The sequence below is a fragment of the Panthera tigris genome, chromosome F2 (genome assembly GCF_018350195.1).
Source record: "Panthera tigris isolate Pti1 chromosome F2, P.tigris_Pti1_mat1.1, whole genome shotgun sequence".
Classification (NCBI taxonomy): domain Eukaryota; kingdom Metazoa; phylum Chordata; class Mammalia; order Carnivora; family Felidae; genus Panthera; species Panthera tigris.
Genome location: NC_056676.1, coordinates 4,499,701 through 4,515,060, shown reverse-complemented (window position 1 = coordinate 4,515,060; position 15,360 = coordinate 4,499,701). Strand labels below are relative to the sequence as shown.

Genomic DNA, 15,360 nt, shown 5'->3' with positions numbered 1-15,360 from the left:
GTCGGCCGCTTAACCAACTGAGCCACCCAGGCACCCCTTCACCTTTTATTTTTTAATTAAACGTACGGTTTCTTTAAAATTTTTTCTGGTTCCTTCTTGTGTCCCATAATTTTCTTAACCCCCTTGTTTCTAATTTCTTTAATTTAGTAAATCCTTTTTTTCCCTAAATTCTGTTATCAATGTCTTAGCTTTTCTGTTTGCATGAAGAGCATTGGTCCCCTCAGTATTAGATCAATTCCACAAACATTTGTTAGGTTACTCTTATTTATAAACCAGGATTGGGAAAGGGGAGGCAGCGCAGAGGAATTAAATGGCATTGCCACATTTGACGATCTCTCAAGTGCTATTTTGAAGAATCTGTCAGGTGCCGTTTCAGTCATCAGGAGGGCTCTTTTGTGCTTTGCCCAGCATCTGGAACTGTGTTTACAAAGTCAGGGGACCCAGAATTGCAGGGCTTAGCATGTATCCATATGCACATTTTATAAGCACATGTAGCCACATGGACACATCACAGGCTCTTTCTAGGGCCTGGGGAGGGACCCCGGTGGTTCCAGCTCTGAAGAGTTATTTTCATTTGCCTCGTGGGAAGTCTGGCTCTGGGGCATTACTCAGTAACTAGACCTACCCACCACAGATACTTTTCCTTGACCAAGCACGTATCTCTTAGGGTTGCTGAGTCTATGGCATCTTTGCAACGGGTGAGGCAGAGCATTGTGCCTGTTTGGGTCCGTCCCAATTTGTACCTGGGGCTCTTCCAAGGAGAACGGATAAGTGGTAATGAGAGAAAGGCCCAATCCCTTGGGGAGCCCCTGGGCAGGCCAAAGACTCCCAGGCATATGTGACCCTAGGACTAGGGCCTGTACCCCTGGACGCATGAGACTGAAACGGCGCTATAAACGCTAAAACTTCAGAGTAAATGTGAATACTCCTCAATCCAGACTCCAACACAAGGTTTGGGAACCTATAGTTCACAGGCTGGCCACCTGTTCTTACAAATAGTTTTATTGTTACACAGCCATACCCATTCATTTGCACATTAACTGTGATCAGTTTTCCATTATAGTGGCAGGGTTGAGTAGTTGCAATAAAGATTGTGTGGCCCGAAAAACCAAAAATATCTATTACCCGCTATTTAAGAACAAGGTTGCTGATGCCTGCTCTAGTAAAACACAAACACAATAGAAGAGTGATATTCTTTAATGAATTCTTCTAATTTATCTCAAGATTTGGGAATGATACTGTTTATTTTAGGCTTATAATTTTCTCATATCAAAATAAGACACTCACATATCAAATTATCTCAAAATGGAAGTTAGCTCTTTCTTGTTTATCTTAAATTTTATGGATTTTATAAGGCAACCATTTAACACATGAGATGCTGTTTTTGTTTAAATGGTTTATGTTCCAGAATGAACAGAATAGTTCAGGTGGAACTTTCTTATATATGCCATGAAGACTTACCCACTTTCTAGGTCATTATTTTGTGGACTAGTGTTAACTTGGCCAAGCACAAACAGTTGACAAGTGGAGAATTTATCTGATTCCGAAGTCTAGGCTTTATCCACAGCCCAACTAGAGTAATATATAGCTCTGCATTGTTTCCTCTGATTGCTGTAACAAATTATCACAAACGTGGTGACTTAAAATGACATTAATTATCTTAGAGTTCTAGAGATGAGAAGTCTGGAATATGTCTCATTGGGAAGAAATCATGGTGTCTCTTTCTGGGGGCTCGAGGAGAATCTATTTCCTTGCCTTCCCAGCTTCTAGAGACTGCCTGCCTGCATAGCTTGGCTTGTCTACTGTCTTCAGAGCCAGCAATGGCGGTTGAGTTTCTCACATGACATCATTCTGACACTATTCTGTGGTCAACTCTCCCTGACCCATGCTTCGGGCTCTTATCTACTTTGAAGGACCCGTGTAATCACACAGGTAATCCACAGTCATCTGCCATCTCAACATTCTTAATTTACTCACATTTACGTTTCTTTTGCTGTGATAGTTAACATACTCCCAGTTCCCAGAGATCAGGACGTGCTCATCTTTGTAGGGGGAAGCGGAGGTGAGAGGTACATAGTCATTACACAAAACTTAGCATTGCCAGTATTTTCTTTACTTTTTAAAAAATTGCCGGTGGTGGTGTTTTGCATTGGCTTTTAGAACAGAAGGAGAATGCGAGAAACATTTTAATCCAGCACATACAAATAAAGACTCTGATATCAGACCACAGGAGTTCTGGGCACTCTCGGACTCCTTCTCACTGTGTCGCTCTCGGTAACCTTTCCTAGTCTTATATTTCTAGTTTCTAAAATGAGGAATGCCATGTTTAAATGAAGCTGCTTCAGGTTCCATTTGCCAGTAGTGTTGATTCAGGAGAATTAGAGAAAAATATTCTGCAAGTAAAGCTGGAAAGAATGTGTCTCCGTGGGAGTGAGTCTTTCCTTTTCTGTTCATGGTAGCATGACATACACATGAAAGGTACACTTCAGATTGGAAGTGAAACGGATTGACTTTATATTATGCAAAAATCTTAACAGGTCGTGTGTAACTCGAAAGTTTTTTTCTCACAACATACATACCAAAATGGAGTCGGGATGATCTCATTTGTGTAATCTCTAGTCTTGGTGTTAAAATTATTGAGGAGCTTTGGTATTCATGTCCATGACTATCAAGCAATTTCTCCAAACTTCACAATACAAAACACACTGTTGTCACTGTTGAAAATCTGTGCTTTGTGCCATTTAATTAGGGCAGCCGGTTGCCTCACTGAACAGATAAAAAGCCCAGGAGACCTTGAATGTACATCTTCACTTGTTGGTTGCAATTGCAGAAAGCAGTTGATGTGGTTTTCTGCTTTAGTGGATGAGAAAAGCAATAATAACTTTTATCATGCAGAATTCGTAGAATACACGGAAAGTATTTTTAAGTGCTTGATAAGTTAAAGGAAAGAAATGCGTGAATTAATATTCGTACTTACCTGAGAGTATCAGAGAAGCTGTAGGACCCAGGTGATGTATCTCGTGATGTATCACCTGGTCCTTTTCTGGGCTCAATAGTGACTTTGAGAACTTGGGCTAATTTCATGGCCTGCGTAGGTTTCCAGTTCCTTAAGCGTGTTATTCATCAGCTAGGACATCGGAAACTCCTAGAACGTGCTAAAATATGCACGTTCAAAGGAGCCTTTGAAAATATTTGAGTGTGAGGTTGACATGAGCTGATTGGAATCAGTTTAGAATGTTTTTAAATATTGAATCAAGTCAACAATTGCTTTCATTCTATATAACACCAGATGTTCTTTGCAAATTTGGGATGACTCGGTCAAAATCCCCATTACTCATTAACTCTGAATGGTACTTTGTAACCTTTTTTAGCTAAGGTAGAATTTTTTTAAGTTTGACATCTATAGTCAATGAATTCGCCAGCTTATTTTCTATCTTGAAGTACCTGAAGTAACATTTGAAAGTGCAATTAAAATATGTAAACATATTGTACTGTATATAATATTAAATTTTTTCTTTGTTGTTCTTACCTATTCCATTATTGGAAATAACAGAAAAACAACTTTAAAAAGAGTATGACATGTTCTATAAAGAATTTGACTAATAGCCTCCTTTCAGTGACAGTTTGACTTTAAGAGAGTTTCTTGGGAAATAACCAATTCAGTAAAGTAAGCCTCTTTTTGTTGTTGTTGAACTTTTTCTTAGACCTATTGAATAAAAAGTAAAAATACAAAGAAGGGTTTTAAACATTAAAAAGCTCAAAATAAAGGGCAATTTTTACATGCCATAAAGGACAAAGAAACTAAAAGCTGGGGAGAAATCAGTGGTGAATGCCGTCTTGGCCCAGGAGTTATGATACATGAATAGTGGTTCTAGAAATCAGAGGTGGGGGTTTTACTGCCCACCTAGGGCCGGGAGAAGCCTCCCGCCTATTGTAGGCAGAGGGCTGAAACAGAGATGCCTGCACAAAGGTGGCTTCATCTATTCAAAGGATGAAGGGAATGAGAAAAGCACTTTCCATCAGGAAAGAGGAAACAGCAAGACAGTTTCTTGACTAACCGGTTGTCAGGGGTTGATGCTGGAATGGAACACGAGGCTTTGTGAAATATTTCTGAAAGCCCGTGTTACCCAGGAGAGAAATGTGAATGTACTCAGATGCCGTGATGCTGGAAAGAGCAGCAGTGTGGAGACCACCCCCGGGACGTGTGAGACCATGAAGATCTTGGCAAAAGCTCGGGTGAAATCACCGTGTAGGTTTTCCACAAGCTGACGTGTACGGACAATCAGAGGAAAGACAAAACAGACTCCTAGGATGTTGTCTCCGTCACATATGCACACCAGTTAAAAACTGATGGGGTAAGTAAATAGCCAGGAGATAGCCAGAGATGAGAACAAATGAAAAGCAGTAAAACAAAACAAAACAAAACAAATCAAAACAAAGAATCAGGATGCGAAATCAAGGGAGATGAGGTCAGTGTGAAAGATACTGTAAAGGTAATTAAGTAAAAGAATGTGTAGATACCATGTTAAAAGATACTGTGAAAGTAATTAAATAAGTAAAGGAACGAATAGATACCACATTAAAACAAAAGGAAAACGTAGGAAATACAGATATTTGAAAAATAAATAGAATTTTCAAACATGATATACAACTACTTAGAATAAAGAATTAATGAACTGGAAGAGAAACTCAAAGGGATCATTCAGCGTGTAATACTAACTGATAAAAAGAATAAATCATAAGAAAGATTCAAAAACACGGGGTGCCTGGGTGGCTCATCGGTTGAGTGTCCGACCTCTTGGTTTCAGTGCAGGTCATGGGACTGAGCCCCAAATTGGGCTCCACACTCAGCATGGAGCCTGCTTGGGATATTCTCTCTCTCTCTCTCTCTCTCTCTCTCTCTCTCTCTCCTCCTTTGCTCATTATCTCTCTTTCTCAAAAAAAAAAAATAACAGACATGGAGAAAGATTGCAAATGCCAAATATTTATAGACATTTCAAAAGATAGAGAAAGGAATGCAGGCAAGACACAATGGAAGAGTTAATGGGAGAAGAGTTAAAGAATTGAAAGACTTCAGTCCTCAGATTGAACGAGCAATGTACCCATCTACTGCCTACCTAACTTAGAGTATAAAACAAACCTGTGTCTTTGAGGCCTGCATGGTTAAGATGGGCTAGGTTATGGTCATCAACAACCACAAATCTCACAGGCTGAACTTGGCAGACATTTATTAATGGCTGACTCATGTTAAGTGTCTAACTGAAGTTGGAAAGAATAAATATAAAAGCAAAAATTAGTAAAGTGGAAATGTAAAAACTGAGAGTAATTAATATATCCAATTGCTAGAAACAATAAAAACACAAACTAAGCAGACTTTTTAAAAAAATGCTATTTTTATTTTTATGAAAATAATTTTGAAAGTCTTATTACATAAATAATTTCTTAATTGATCTTAGGATAATGAAAAATACAATGCCAAATTAGAGCCTTTAGAAATTTGAAATCGTCAAAGAAAAGCAACCAAATAGTCTCTGGGCTCTAAGTAAGGCAAACTCAAATTGTAAGGAGCACATTGTATTGTGGAATATATAAAGAGATGAAACTCTACTCAGTTTATTGGATGAAACCAGCAGACCTCTGGTAATCAACCTTAAGACAACATCAATAAAATCATATCCTAGTATCTCTTTTTTGGTAAGGAATGAAAAATGTTTAAAGTGCTTCTCCATCAAATCATGAATAGAACATAATTAAAGGAGAGATGATTTCAGGAATGTAAGAATGAGTCAGTATCAATATAATGATCACAATAGAATGTCCAATTATAAAACCCATACAATCATCTGAGAATGTGACAAAGTGACATTTGGTAAAATTGAATACACATTCAAGATGAAAGTCCTAACAGCCACAACACCTACAATAACAACAACGGCAGCATAATTCTTAGTATTCAGGGAATAGAAACGTCTTTGACCATTATATTCACCAGTGTGTTCAATTATTAATTAAGCTAATTAATAAATATTTATGAACTGTCTGGTCTGTTCTTGCTATTTGCTTAATAACAGGCACACAGTCAATATTCTAGTGAAAAAGGCAAATAACTAGCCGTTGTGTGACCAGTCCCCTTCTGTTACCTCTGTGACAAACACTGCCGAACTCTCACAGACTCTTTCATGCTGAACCCGGATATGACCTCAGAATTCTTCTGGACGTGGTTCTCATGGCAACCAGCAGTTGCTCCCATTTGATTGGACTTCGCACACCAGAGGTGACCTCCTCACGACCCCTCACTACGACTAGTCCCATCTGGAAACCCGGGAAGGCTCTATTACCAGTAGTTTATGTGGCCTTTGAATTTCAATGCAATGCGCCATGTTGGGAAAAGCGAGTGATAGGAGATACGAAATGGGGACTGCTTATTCTTGTAATTTGAGAATTTTCACCATTTTAGAATGTTGTCTCGAAGGGAGAATTGTAAGAGGTGAAGATGATGAGATGTTAGCAGTGTCATAGTTTGTGGTGGGTTTCATTTGCTCTGTGAAGAAGGATCACAGTCATCTGTGAAGGTGCAAGGGGAGAGCAATGGGAAGTTGAATTTGGGTGGAGAACGTCTAAAATAGTAATGGATCAGAGTGGAGGAAGTTCAGACGGAGTACCAAACCAAAATTGTTTTGCAGCTTTGGAGATACAAATGAAATTTATAAATCAAATGTTTACAGTTAAGATCAAGTAGGGTAATAAAAATAAAATGTTTATCACTTAACTGACGTATAGAAAAGACTCTCCTCTATCTACTCTCTATATCTATCTCTCTCTCTACCTACCTACCTACCTACCTATAAGCTATCTATCCATATCTTTCTATCTATATCATCTACCTATTTATCTATCTACTCTCCATCTATTTGTCTATTCTCTATCTTCCATCTATCTAATCTAATCTATCTGTCTTGCTACAACTACAATGACATATGGAGCAAGACTTCAGAGACTTAGAAGAAATCTCCATTTTTGTGGATACACTTTTATATACTATTTTATATACTATAGTTTGTGTTTTAAAAACACCTGTTTAGGCCTTCTGGTGGGCCTGTGCATTTTTAGAGCAGAGTCTATCGATTAGTTCTATTCTTAATTCCAGACTAGTGTTTAGAAAACTCCAGAAGTTATTAAGAATTTGTGGATTATAAAAAGGGTTGGGGCACCTGGGTGGCTCAGTCAGTTGAGTTTCTGACTTCGGCTCAGGTCATGATCTCACGGTTCGTGGGTTCGAGCCCCACGTCAGGGTCTGAGAACTCAGAGCCTGGAGCCTGCTTCAGATTCTGTGTCTCCCTCTCTGTCTGCCCCTCTCATGCTCTGTCTGTCTCAAAAATAAACACTTAAAAAAATTTTTTTAACAAAGGGTTAATTGTGTATATGTCATAATCAGAATTAAACCAGTAGCTTATTACTATATTTCCTCAAGTGTGGGATGCTTACCACAGGATGTATATTAGATAATTTTATGTGGTTTGTAGACATGACATTCAGTAATATTTTCTCATGCAGTGAAAAGTGTATTTCCTTTCCTCTTCAACTTATTTTTCTGTGTCTCTGGTTATGATATGATGAAAAGTCTCTTTAGGGCTTTTCATGTCTTTAACATCCAATACTCACTTGTTAAGGAATCTTTTAAATAAAAAGAGAACGCTTCTTAGAGCCAGAGATTTCAAAGGGTTGCTACTATGTGAGTAGAATTAGTAAAAATGTTTTGTTCTGTATTTGTATTTTATCCTGACTATGAAAACTATACCAAAAAAGCAAATTTCTCATCTACGGCTACTACTGGGGTCAAATAGAGGAGGGATTTAATTGTTACTAGCTGCCATGCTGTAAATTTGCAGATATTATTTTCATGCAAGATACTCTTTGCGAATGTTTTTCAAATATGTTACTGTTCCATGTGCATGAGTTTCTGATGGGGACAAACCTGTCCTTTTCACGTGGGGGAGTCCTTCCTAGTCTCCATGACTCCATGACTGCAGTATCTCTGTCTTGCTCTTGATTCTCTGCTTTGGTTTTATGCTTTTCTTCTTCTGTTTCTTTCTATTCTTTATTCTAGTCTTTCGCCCCTTCTCTTTCGCTTTTCTCCTAACTGATCACAAGATAGAGTATCAATGATTATTTGTATTATTATAAAATATATAATTAGTCTTATAAATATATAATATATAGATTATATATAAATATATATATTTATATATAAATTATAAATATATAATTAGAGTCTTATACTCTGTACTCTGCTTCTGAAAATTTGATGACTATTAGCATTTTTAGTTCTCTATAAAATATTATGTATAGTAGCTTAGATGATTTTCTTCATACAAAGTTGTAGTAGCAAGAAAAGTTCCTCTTCTTGTGAAAGCAAAAGATGGATTGTATTATATATTTGTTCAAAAAAAGTGATACTTTATTTTCCTCCTTTGCCTAATTTTTCTGTGCCATTTCCATTACGGAGGTAATGTTTCTTAAAGATAGAGCTTTATGGTGCTCCAAAATGCATAAAATCTCAATTGTAGAGGAATTTTAAAAGAAAAAAAATACGATGTCATTAAAATCTTTCAGGAAGCAGGTACAGTCCTGAGATAAGCTTCTGTTAAAAAGTTTTTTTGAGGAATTTCACCTCTCCATTAAGGAACTCACATTTCTTTCTGGTGTTTAGGTGACTTTAAGTCAACCATAAAGTTACATTGTACGATGTGTCTGATGTGACTAGTCACACTGGTGACGTAGTATGTGCTCATTGTTTTAATTTCTTTAATGGTTTTGTCATTTGCTTCTGTCAAATTGAAGCAATCATCCTGAGGCAGAAGGAATTTTTATTTTGTGTGAGAGTACGCAAGGGCATGTTGCTTTTTTGAAGGACACGTTTCATATTTTTCTCTCCAAAAGCTACTAAATGATCACATTTGTTCTAAAAATTCAGAAGAGGGTCAGAAAGCTTTTCCCCAAGGACACCTTCTCCCAAGGCACCATTCCTTAGTGTTTGTGGTAAAGCCTTGTATTTGTTTCAGTAAAATTATATCTTGCTACATTATCTGTTTTTCACTTTGAATCAGGAACCATGGAGAGCCCTGAAAAAAAAAATTCTATACAGGACCTTCTCCCCTGGTGTCTGTCAGAGCCATCCAATCGAAAGGTCTTATTATTCCTCCTTCTAAAGCAGACTCGAAGTCAGACTGTTGTTAGGAAATTAGATAAAGATGGACGCTGTCATCTTTGGGGCGTGCAGTCGTTCATGCCGAGGTTTGCGGATCTTTTCTTTCAGCTCTTTGTGCATCAGAATTGTAATAGAAATACCACTCTCAGCGTAGCTGGACTTTGTTTATTTACTCTTCTCGGTCTGTGTGTGGCTTGTTTTGCAGTGATGGAAAAGGTTAGAAGCTAAATTCTATTAAACACAGTTAAATGTTACATTAGCAGAGCTTGGAGACCGTGAAGACGGTTTGCACACTTGCTTTGGGCATTGCACACTAATGTGCCACTTAGGCCAACGTTATGATCCCAAGCACCTGGAACGTTCCAGTTTGCTCCCGCACTGCACACCAAGGAGGGTGGTGTCACTGCTATTGTCAGTGTAGGAGCAGCACTGATCAGGTGCCGTCCCAGATTATGTGACTTTTTACAGTCATAACCATGCCGCCTTTGTGTTGGGTTACTCCTTTCAAGTATGGAACAAACGTTGTTGAGTGTTTGAGTATTAGCTTTGGGGAGGAAATTGAAGAAGTGAATTGAGGGGTGCCTGGGTGGCTCAGTCAGTTGACCGACTGACTTCAGGTCATGATCTCACATCCATGGGTTTGAGCCCCACGTCGGGCTCTGTGTTGACAGCTTGGACCCTGGAGCCTGCTTCGGATTCTGTGTCTCCCTCTCGCTCTGCCCCTCGCCTGCTCTCTCTCTCTCGCTCTCTCGCACTCTCACTCTCTGTCTCTCAAAAAATAAAACATTAAAACATTAAAAAAAAAGAAGTGAATTGATATACCAAAGAAATTAAACATAGAAGCTGGTTTATAGTCTTACTAGGGACTAATCATAACCAAGAAAGAAGAAATACAAGGCCTAGAATTTTAAAATTTAAAAAACTAGAGCTGACATTCTCCTGAGTAATGCAGATGAATGGGTAACAAATGTTTGGAGAACTTACTGATTTCAGACCTCCCTCTAATGTGGTTGGAGCTCAGTATTGTTATTGTTTCAGACATACTCCAGAAATGATTAATAACTTACTCAATATGGTTCGTACCTATACTAAGTGTCTTTAAAAGGCTCATAGTATTTCCTGGAGCTATGCAGTGAGCCACAATAAAAGCAGTAAGTTACAATAGGGATAGGAGTGGAATGGTTAAAAGGTGAAAAACAAATCCATATCAAAGGACTGACATTAACAAAGCCACGGTTACACTCTATGAGAAAGTTCAATGTTCTAATTTCTAAAACCTCAAACTACCATTTCTTTTATGAGCTCTTAACAATTCACAGACTTTTTTTTTTTTTTTTTTTTGAGAGAGAGGAAGAGAGTGCAGGAGAGCAGGGGAGGGGAAGGGGGAGAGAGAGAGAGAGAGAGAGAGAGAGAGAGACTCTTAAGCAGGCTCCGTGCCCCACTCAGGTTCTGCCGTCTCTTGACTGTTAGATCATGACCTGAGCCAAAAGCAAGAGTGGGAGGCGTAACCGCCTGAGCCACCCAGGAGCCCCAGAAACATTTCATTGGAACACATGAATAACACAAGTATGGCAGCTACCATGATTAATATTCAGAGGTGTATGGAAACCATAGTGAAGACAATAAAATAAGAAAGAGGTAACTACTGGAAAGGATAAAATAAAACTGTCATAATTATTTTTTGCAAGTTCTCTACATATAAGGAATATAGGAAAAGTCAAATTGCGATACCAAATGAGGAGAAAGGACTAACAAAAGTTGTGCAATACGTTAGGAAAGAAAATCGGATAGTTTCTAGAGAACACCTAAGAAATAGAGTCATGTATCTCATTCAGGAGAAGCAATATTCAATAATTCAAATGTGTCAGTATTCTCCTAAAATGATGTATTTGTTGTAATTCCAATTAAGATCTTAATAGTTCTTTGTTGTGGCATCCGCAAGCTGATTTTAAAATGAACTTCGTAGAGAAAATGGCCAAGAAGGATCTGAGTGATTTGATGTTCCAGTTAGCAACACTTATTATACAGCTTTTAGTAATTAACACAGTGTGATATTGATTCACGAATAGACAGAAAGACTGAAAGAATAGAAAGCCACACCAAGAAATGTGCTTACACGTGGAACCATGATATTTGAAAGTACTGCCGTGCAAATTAGTGAGAAATGAGAACATTCTCGGTAAGTGGTGCAGTAAAAATTGGCTATCCATGGGTAAAAATGAGTATGGATTCCTATCTCACATCACATACGAAAATCAATTCCAAATAGACGAAGGGCTTACATCTGAGAGGCAGAAGTTTAAAACTTAAAAAAAAAAAGTCAGAATATCTTTATGGCATTGGGGAAGAAAATGGTTTTTTAAGTAAAATTAAAAAAAAAATACCACCTACAAAAAATTGAGAAAATTGACCTTAAATTCAAGAAAATATTTTCATCAAAGTCGAACATAATGAGAGGGATTAATAAAAAAGGTCCCAAATTTGGAGGAATACATTTGAACATAGATAACCATGCATTAGCATCCAGAATATATACAGAACTCCTAAAGTGAGAAAGAACACCACCCAATAGGAAGATGGGAAAAAGACATAGTGTAAATAGGCATTTTATGTAAAAAAAAAAAAAAAAAGCTCAGTCAATATGTAGCAGATGCCCAACTAAATAATCAAGATAATGAAAATCCTAGTGAAGCACCTATTCACACCCATCAGATGAGCACAAATTCTACAAAGTAGACATATTGTCAAGTTAGCTTTAGAAAAACAATGGTCATTTGATTCTTTGATTCGGCATCTCTTAACGTGGCCTCCTACAAAACTACGAGACTACAAAGAAGACACATCCAAAAACACATGACTTACACATTCAGAATTCGTAGGAGACAACAATGGCATCAATTTCAAATTGCTTCAAGTTTGAAAATAATCCCCAGCTTCCAACAGAACTTCCATTGGAGCTCCACCTCCATGCAAGTGTGGGTGTGGAGAGAAGGATGGAGCATTCCGAAATCTCTGTGGACCAACGAAAGGGAATCGGCATAGATGAACTACAGGAAAGACGAAATCTCTCTAGAAGGACAAAGTCCGACAGTAAGTGCTAAGTCTACATCACCGAATATGGCTCCAAATACAGCTCTGGTGTCTACACCAATCCCAGGGCCGAAAGTAACCAGAGAGAACCATTTTTAGGGACCGAAGGAGATAAGGAGAGAGGGGACAGTGCCCCTTCATATCCGACAGGAAGCTGAAGTAGAATGAAGTGAAATGAAGAATGCCTAAGGGATGAAAGAGAAATAAAGTGTGCCAGTGTCTGCTCTCCCCTGTTGCCACCAACACTGCAATCAACGATGTGTCCTGCATGGCCGTGACGGAAAGGTATGCTGCCCAACTGGAAATCCACTTCATGAAATGCCTGGGCGAAGAGGGGGCGGGGGACTTCTTTCAAATAAAGCTATGGAGCAAGAAAACAGAAATGCAAATCAAAACGTTACAGAGAAAAATTCTCCCGGGGGGAAAAAAATGGAAGCAGAAGGAATCTATAATGCAACACTTGAATCTGAATTAAACAAGCACTCAAACACTCAGACAAGTACTTGGAGATATAAAAGCCCAGCTATCATCAGAAAGTAAGAAAAAAGATGCAGGAGAAGGAGAAGATCAGGGGGAGGGGGAAGGAGGAGGAGGTAGGAGAAGGAGTAAGAAGGGTCGCAGCAATGACACTGAACTAAACTCAAAAAAAATGTTGAAGAAATTCAATGTGCCAAGGGCACTACCTATTAAAGTTGAAGATACGCATGTGGACATGTATCACATACAACTTCTATATGCTTATTATGAGCCCATGAACTGTACATATATTTTAGGCAGTTTGGCATTATCTATTAAAATTAAAAGTGTCTGCATTTGAAGAGTTAGTGTTGGCATGTTCTAGAGCAGGGATCCGCAAACCACAGCCCATTGGCCAAATCTCACCCACCGCCTGCTTTTGTAAAGAAAGGTTTATTGGAACACAACCGCGTCCATTTTTTTTATATGCTATCTTTGGCTGCTTTGGTGAAAAAGGGAAGAGTTGACTAATGGCAAAATGTGGCACACACGCTGAAAATATTTGCTATCGTATCCTTTGTCATAAAAATTTCTAGTCTAGAGAGACCTCTGTCCGTATGAAGAAACATGGGTGAGAATGTTCATAGTAAAATGTTGAAAACCACAAATATTCATCACCAGTAGAATGGACGACTAAATCGGAAGAGTATCCAAGGGGCCACTCTAGGGCCGAGAAAAGGAACTAGCTGCAGGGGGGTACAGCAACAGGACGAATCTCCAAATAAACCGTGGTGTGAAAAGAAGTATGAACATTATGTTTCCATTTGTGCCAAGGTTAAAGCATATGAAGCTAAAGTATATGGAGTCCATGGAATCGTACGCATGAAATAAAGTGTTAAGGACAGGTCAAGTTGTTCCCATGTTTAGGAGACAGGGAAAGACGGTCTCAGCAGCTCTCACATGGAGTCTCATGAGTACTGGTCATGTTTTCTTTCTTTAAGTGGATGGCGTGTCCAAAGCTGTTTGGCTTAAATTATCATTAGCATTATGATAGTTTTTAAATTTTAAAAATCACTTCAAATCCCAAATCTAAGGATCATTATCTTTTTATTTTGATTTTTTTTAATGTATATTTTTGGGAGACAGAGAGATGGAGTGGGGGGAGGGGCAGAGAGAGAGGGAGACGCGGAATCAGAAGCAGACTCCAGGCTCTGAGCTGTCAGCACAGAGCCCGATGTGGGGCTCGAACCCACAAAGCGCGGGATCATGACCTGGGCCGAAGTCGGACGCCCAACCGACTGAGCCACCCAGGCGCCCCAAAGGATCATTATCTTTTTAGCAAGAAAGAAATTTATCTAATACATTAAATTATTTCCACAAACTATTTTTTCACTCTGTTTAGCATAACTATCAAATACACTGACATGGAGATTTTTTAATGCCTAGTGTATTTGCTACATGTTTCTAGAAGAATTAGTTGGATATAGATCTGCACACACACACACACACACACACACACAGAGTTATAGTCCATATACTTACAGGATAATTAGAAAGAAGAACGCAGTAGATCTTACATGAATGGTGTTAAATGCTCTTGGTTGGGCCACTGCTCTGTTCCTGGCCAGCTGGGTGATCCCTTAATTCTTCCGTCATCTCAGCGTTGTTGCCTGTGAAAGGAGAGTAAAAATCATCTCTGCCTTTCTTTTTAGTGTATATAAAATGCAAAAATTGCTTTGCAGTCCTTAGTATAAATAATTCTGTGAGTGTCACTTTGCCAGTCCAGCATGTGATGTCTGTCTGCTTGGTTTCAGGTTGTACGGCTCTCCAGGCAACATCGACCTCTGGCCCGCCCTCATGGTTGAAGACCTGATCCCTGGTACGAGAGTGGGACCAACACTTATGTGCCTGTTTGTTACCCAGTTTCAGCGGCTAAGAGATGGAGATAGGTGAAGAATTATGTTATACTTCTCGAAGATAACAAAATTGGCTTTTTCTCCCAAATCATGCATTATAAGTATGAATCTGTACTTCCTATGGTTTAACATATACTGAATATGAGAAATAACAAATGGCATCTGGTCACAGAATTTTTCTGACCACTGATAATACCAGATGGCATTCATTTCTATAAGTTCTTGTAAATCTTTGTAAGGAAGGAAGAAATAGACTGACTAGGAAGGGCATAGAAGTCAGTAGTTAAAAGAATGCACCAGAGGCGCCTGGGTGGCTCAGTCGGTTAAGCGTCCGACTTTGGCTCAGATCATGATCTCACGGTCCGTGAATTCGAGCCCCGCGTCAGGCTCTGTGCTGACAGCTTAGAGCCTGGACCCTGCTTTGGATTCTGTGTTCCTCTCTCTCTCTCTGCCCCTTCCCTGCTCATGCTCCGTCTCTCTCTGTCTCTCAAAAAATGAATAAACGTTAAAAAAATATTTTAAAGAATGCACTGGACTATGATGTGCACAGCATATCACCTGAAACCTGTTGCCTCATATGTACATACAGTCCATCGAACAGTAGTACCCCGGGGGCATAGATTGTGGCAAGTGTAAATGATGGTGGTGGTGCAGGAGTTCACAGCAGGCTTGAGGTCCCATCCCTTCATC

General features: G+C 38.9%; 1 protein-coding gene across 1 annotated transcript in view; it reads left to right on the top strand.

Moving 5' to 3' along the window:
• The window catches only part of PXDNL (peroxidasin like), a 412,750-nt gene that overhangs the window by 359,266 nt on the left and 38,124 nt on the right, over nt 1–15,360 (top strand). Inside the window, exon 18 of the mRNA XM_042972968.1 lies at nt 14,569–14,703. Coding sequence (XP_042828902.1) covers nt 14,569–14,703 — 135 coding nt within the window. The remainder of the gene's footprint in view (nt 1–14,568; nt 14,704–15,360) is intronic.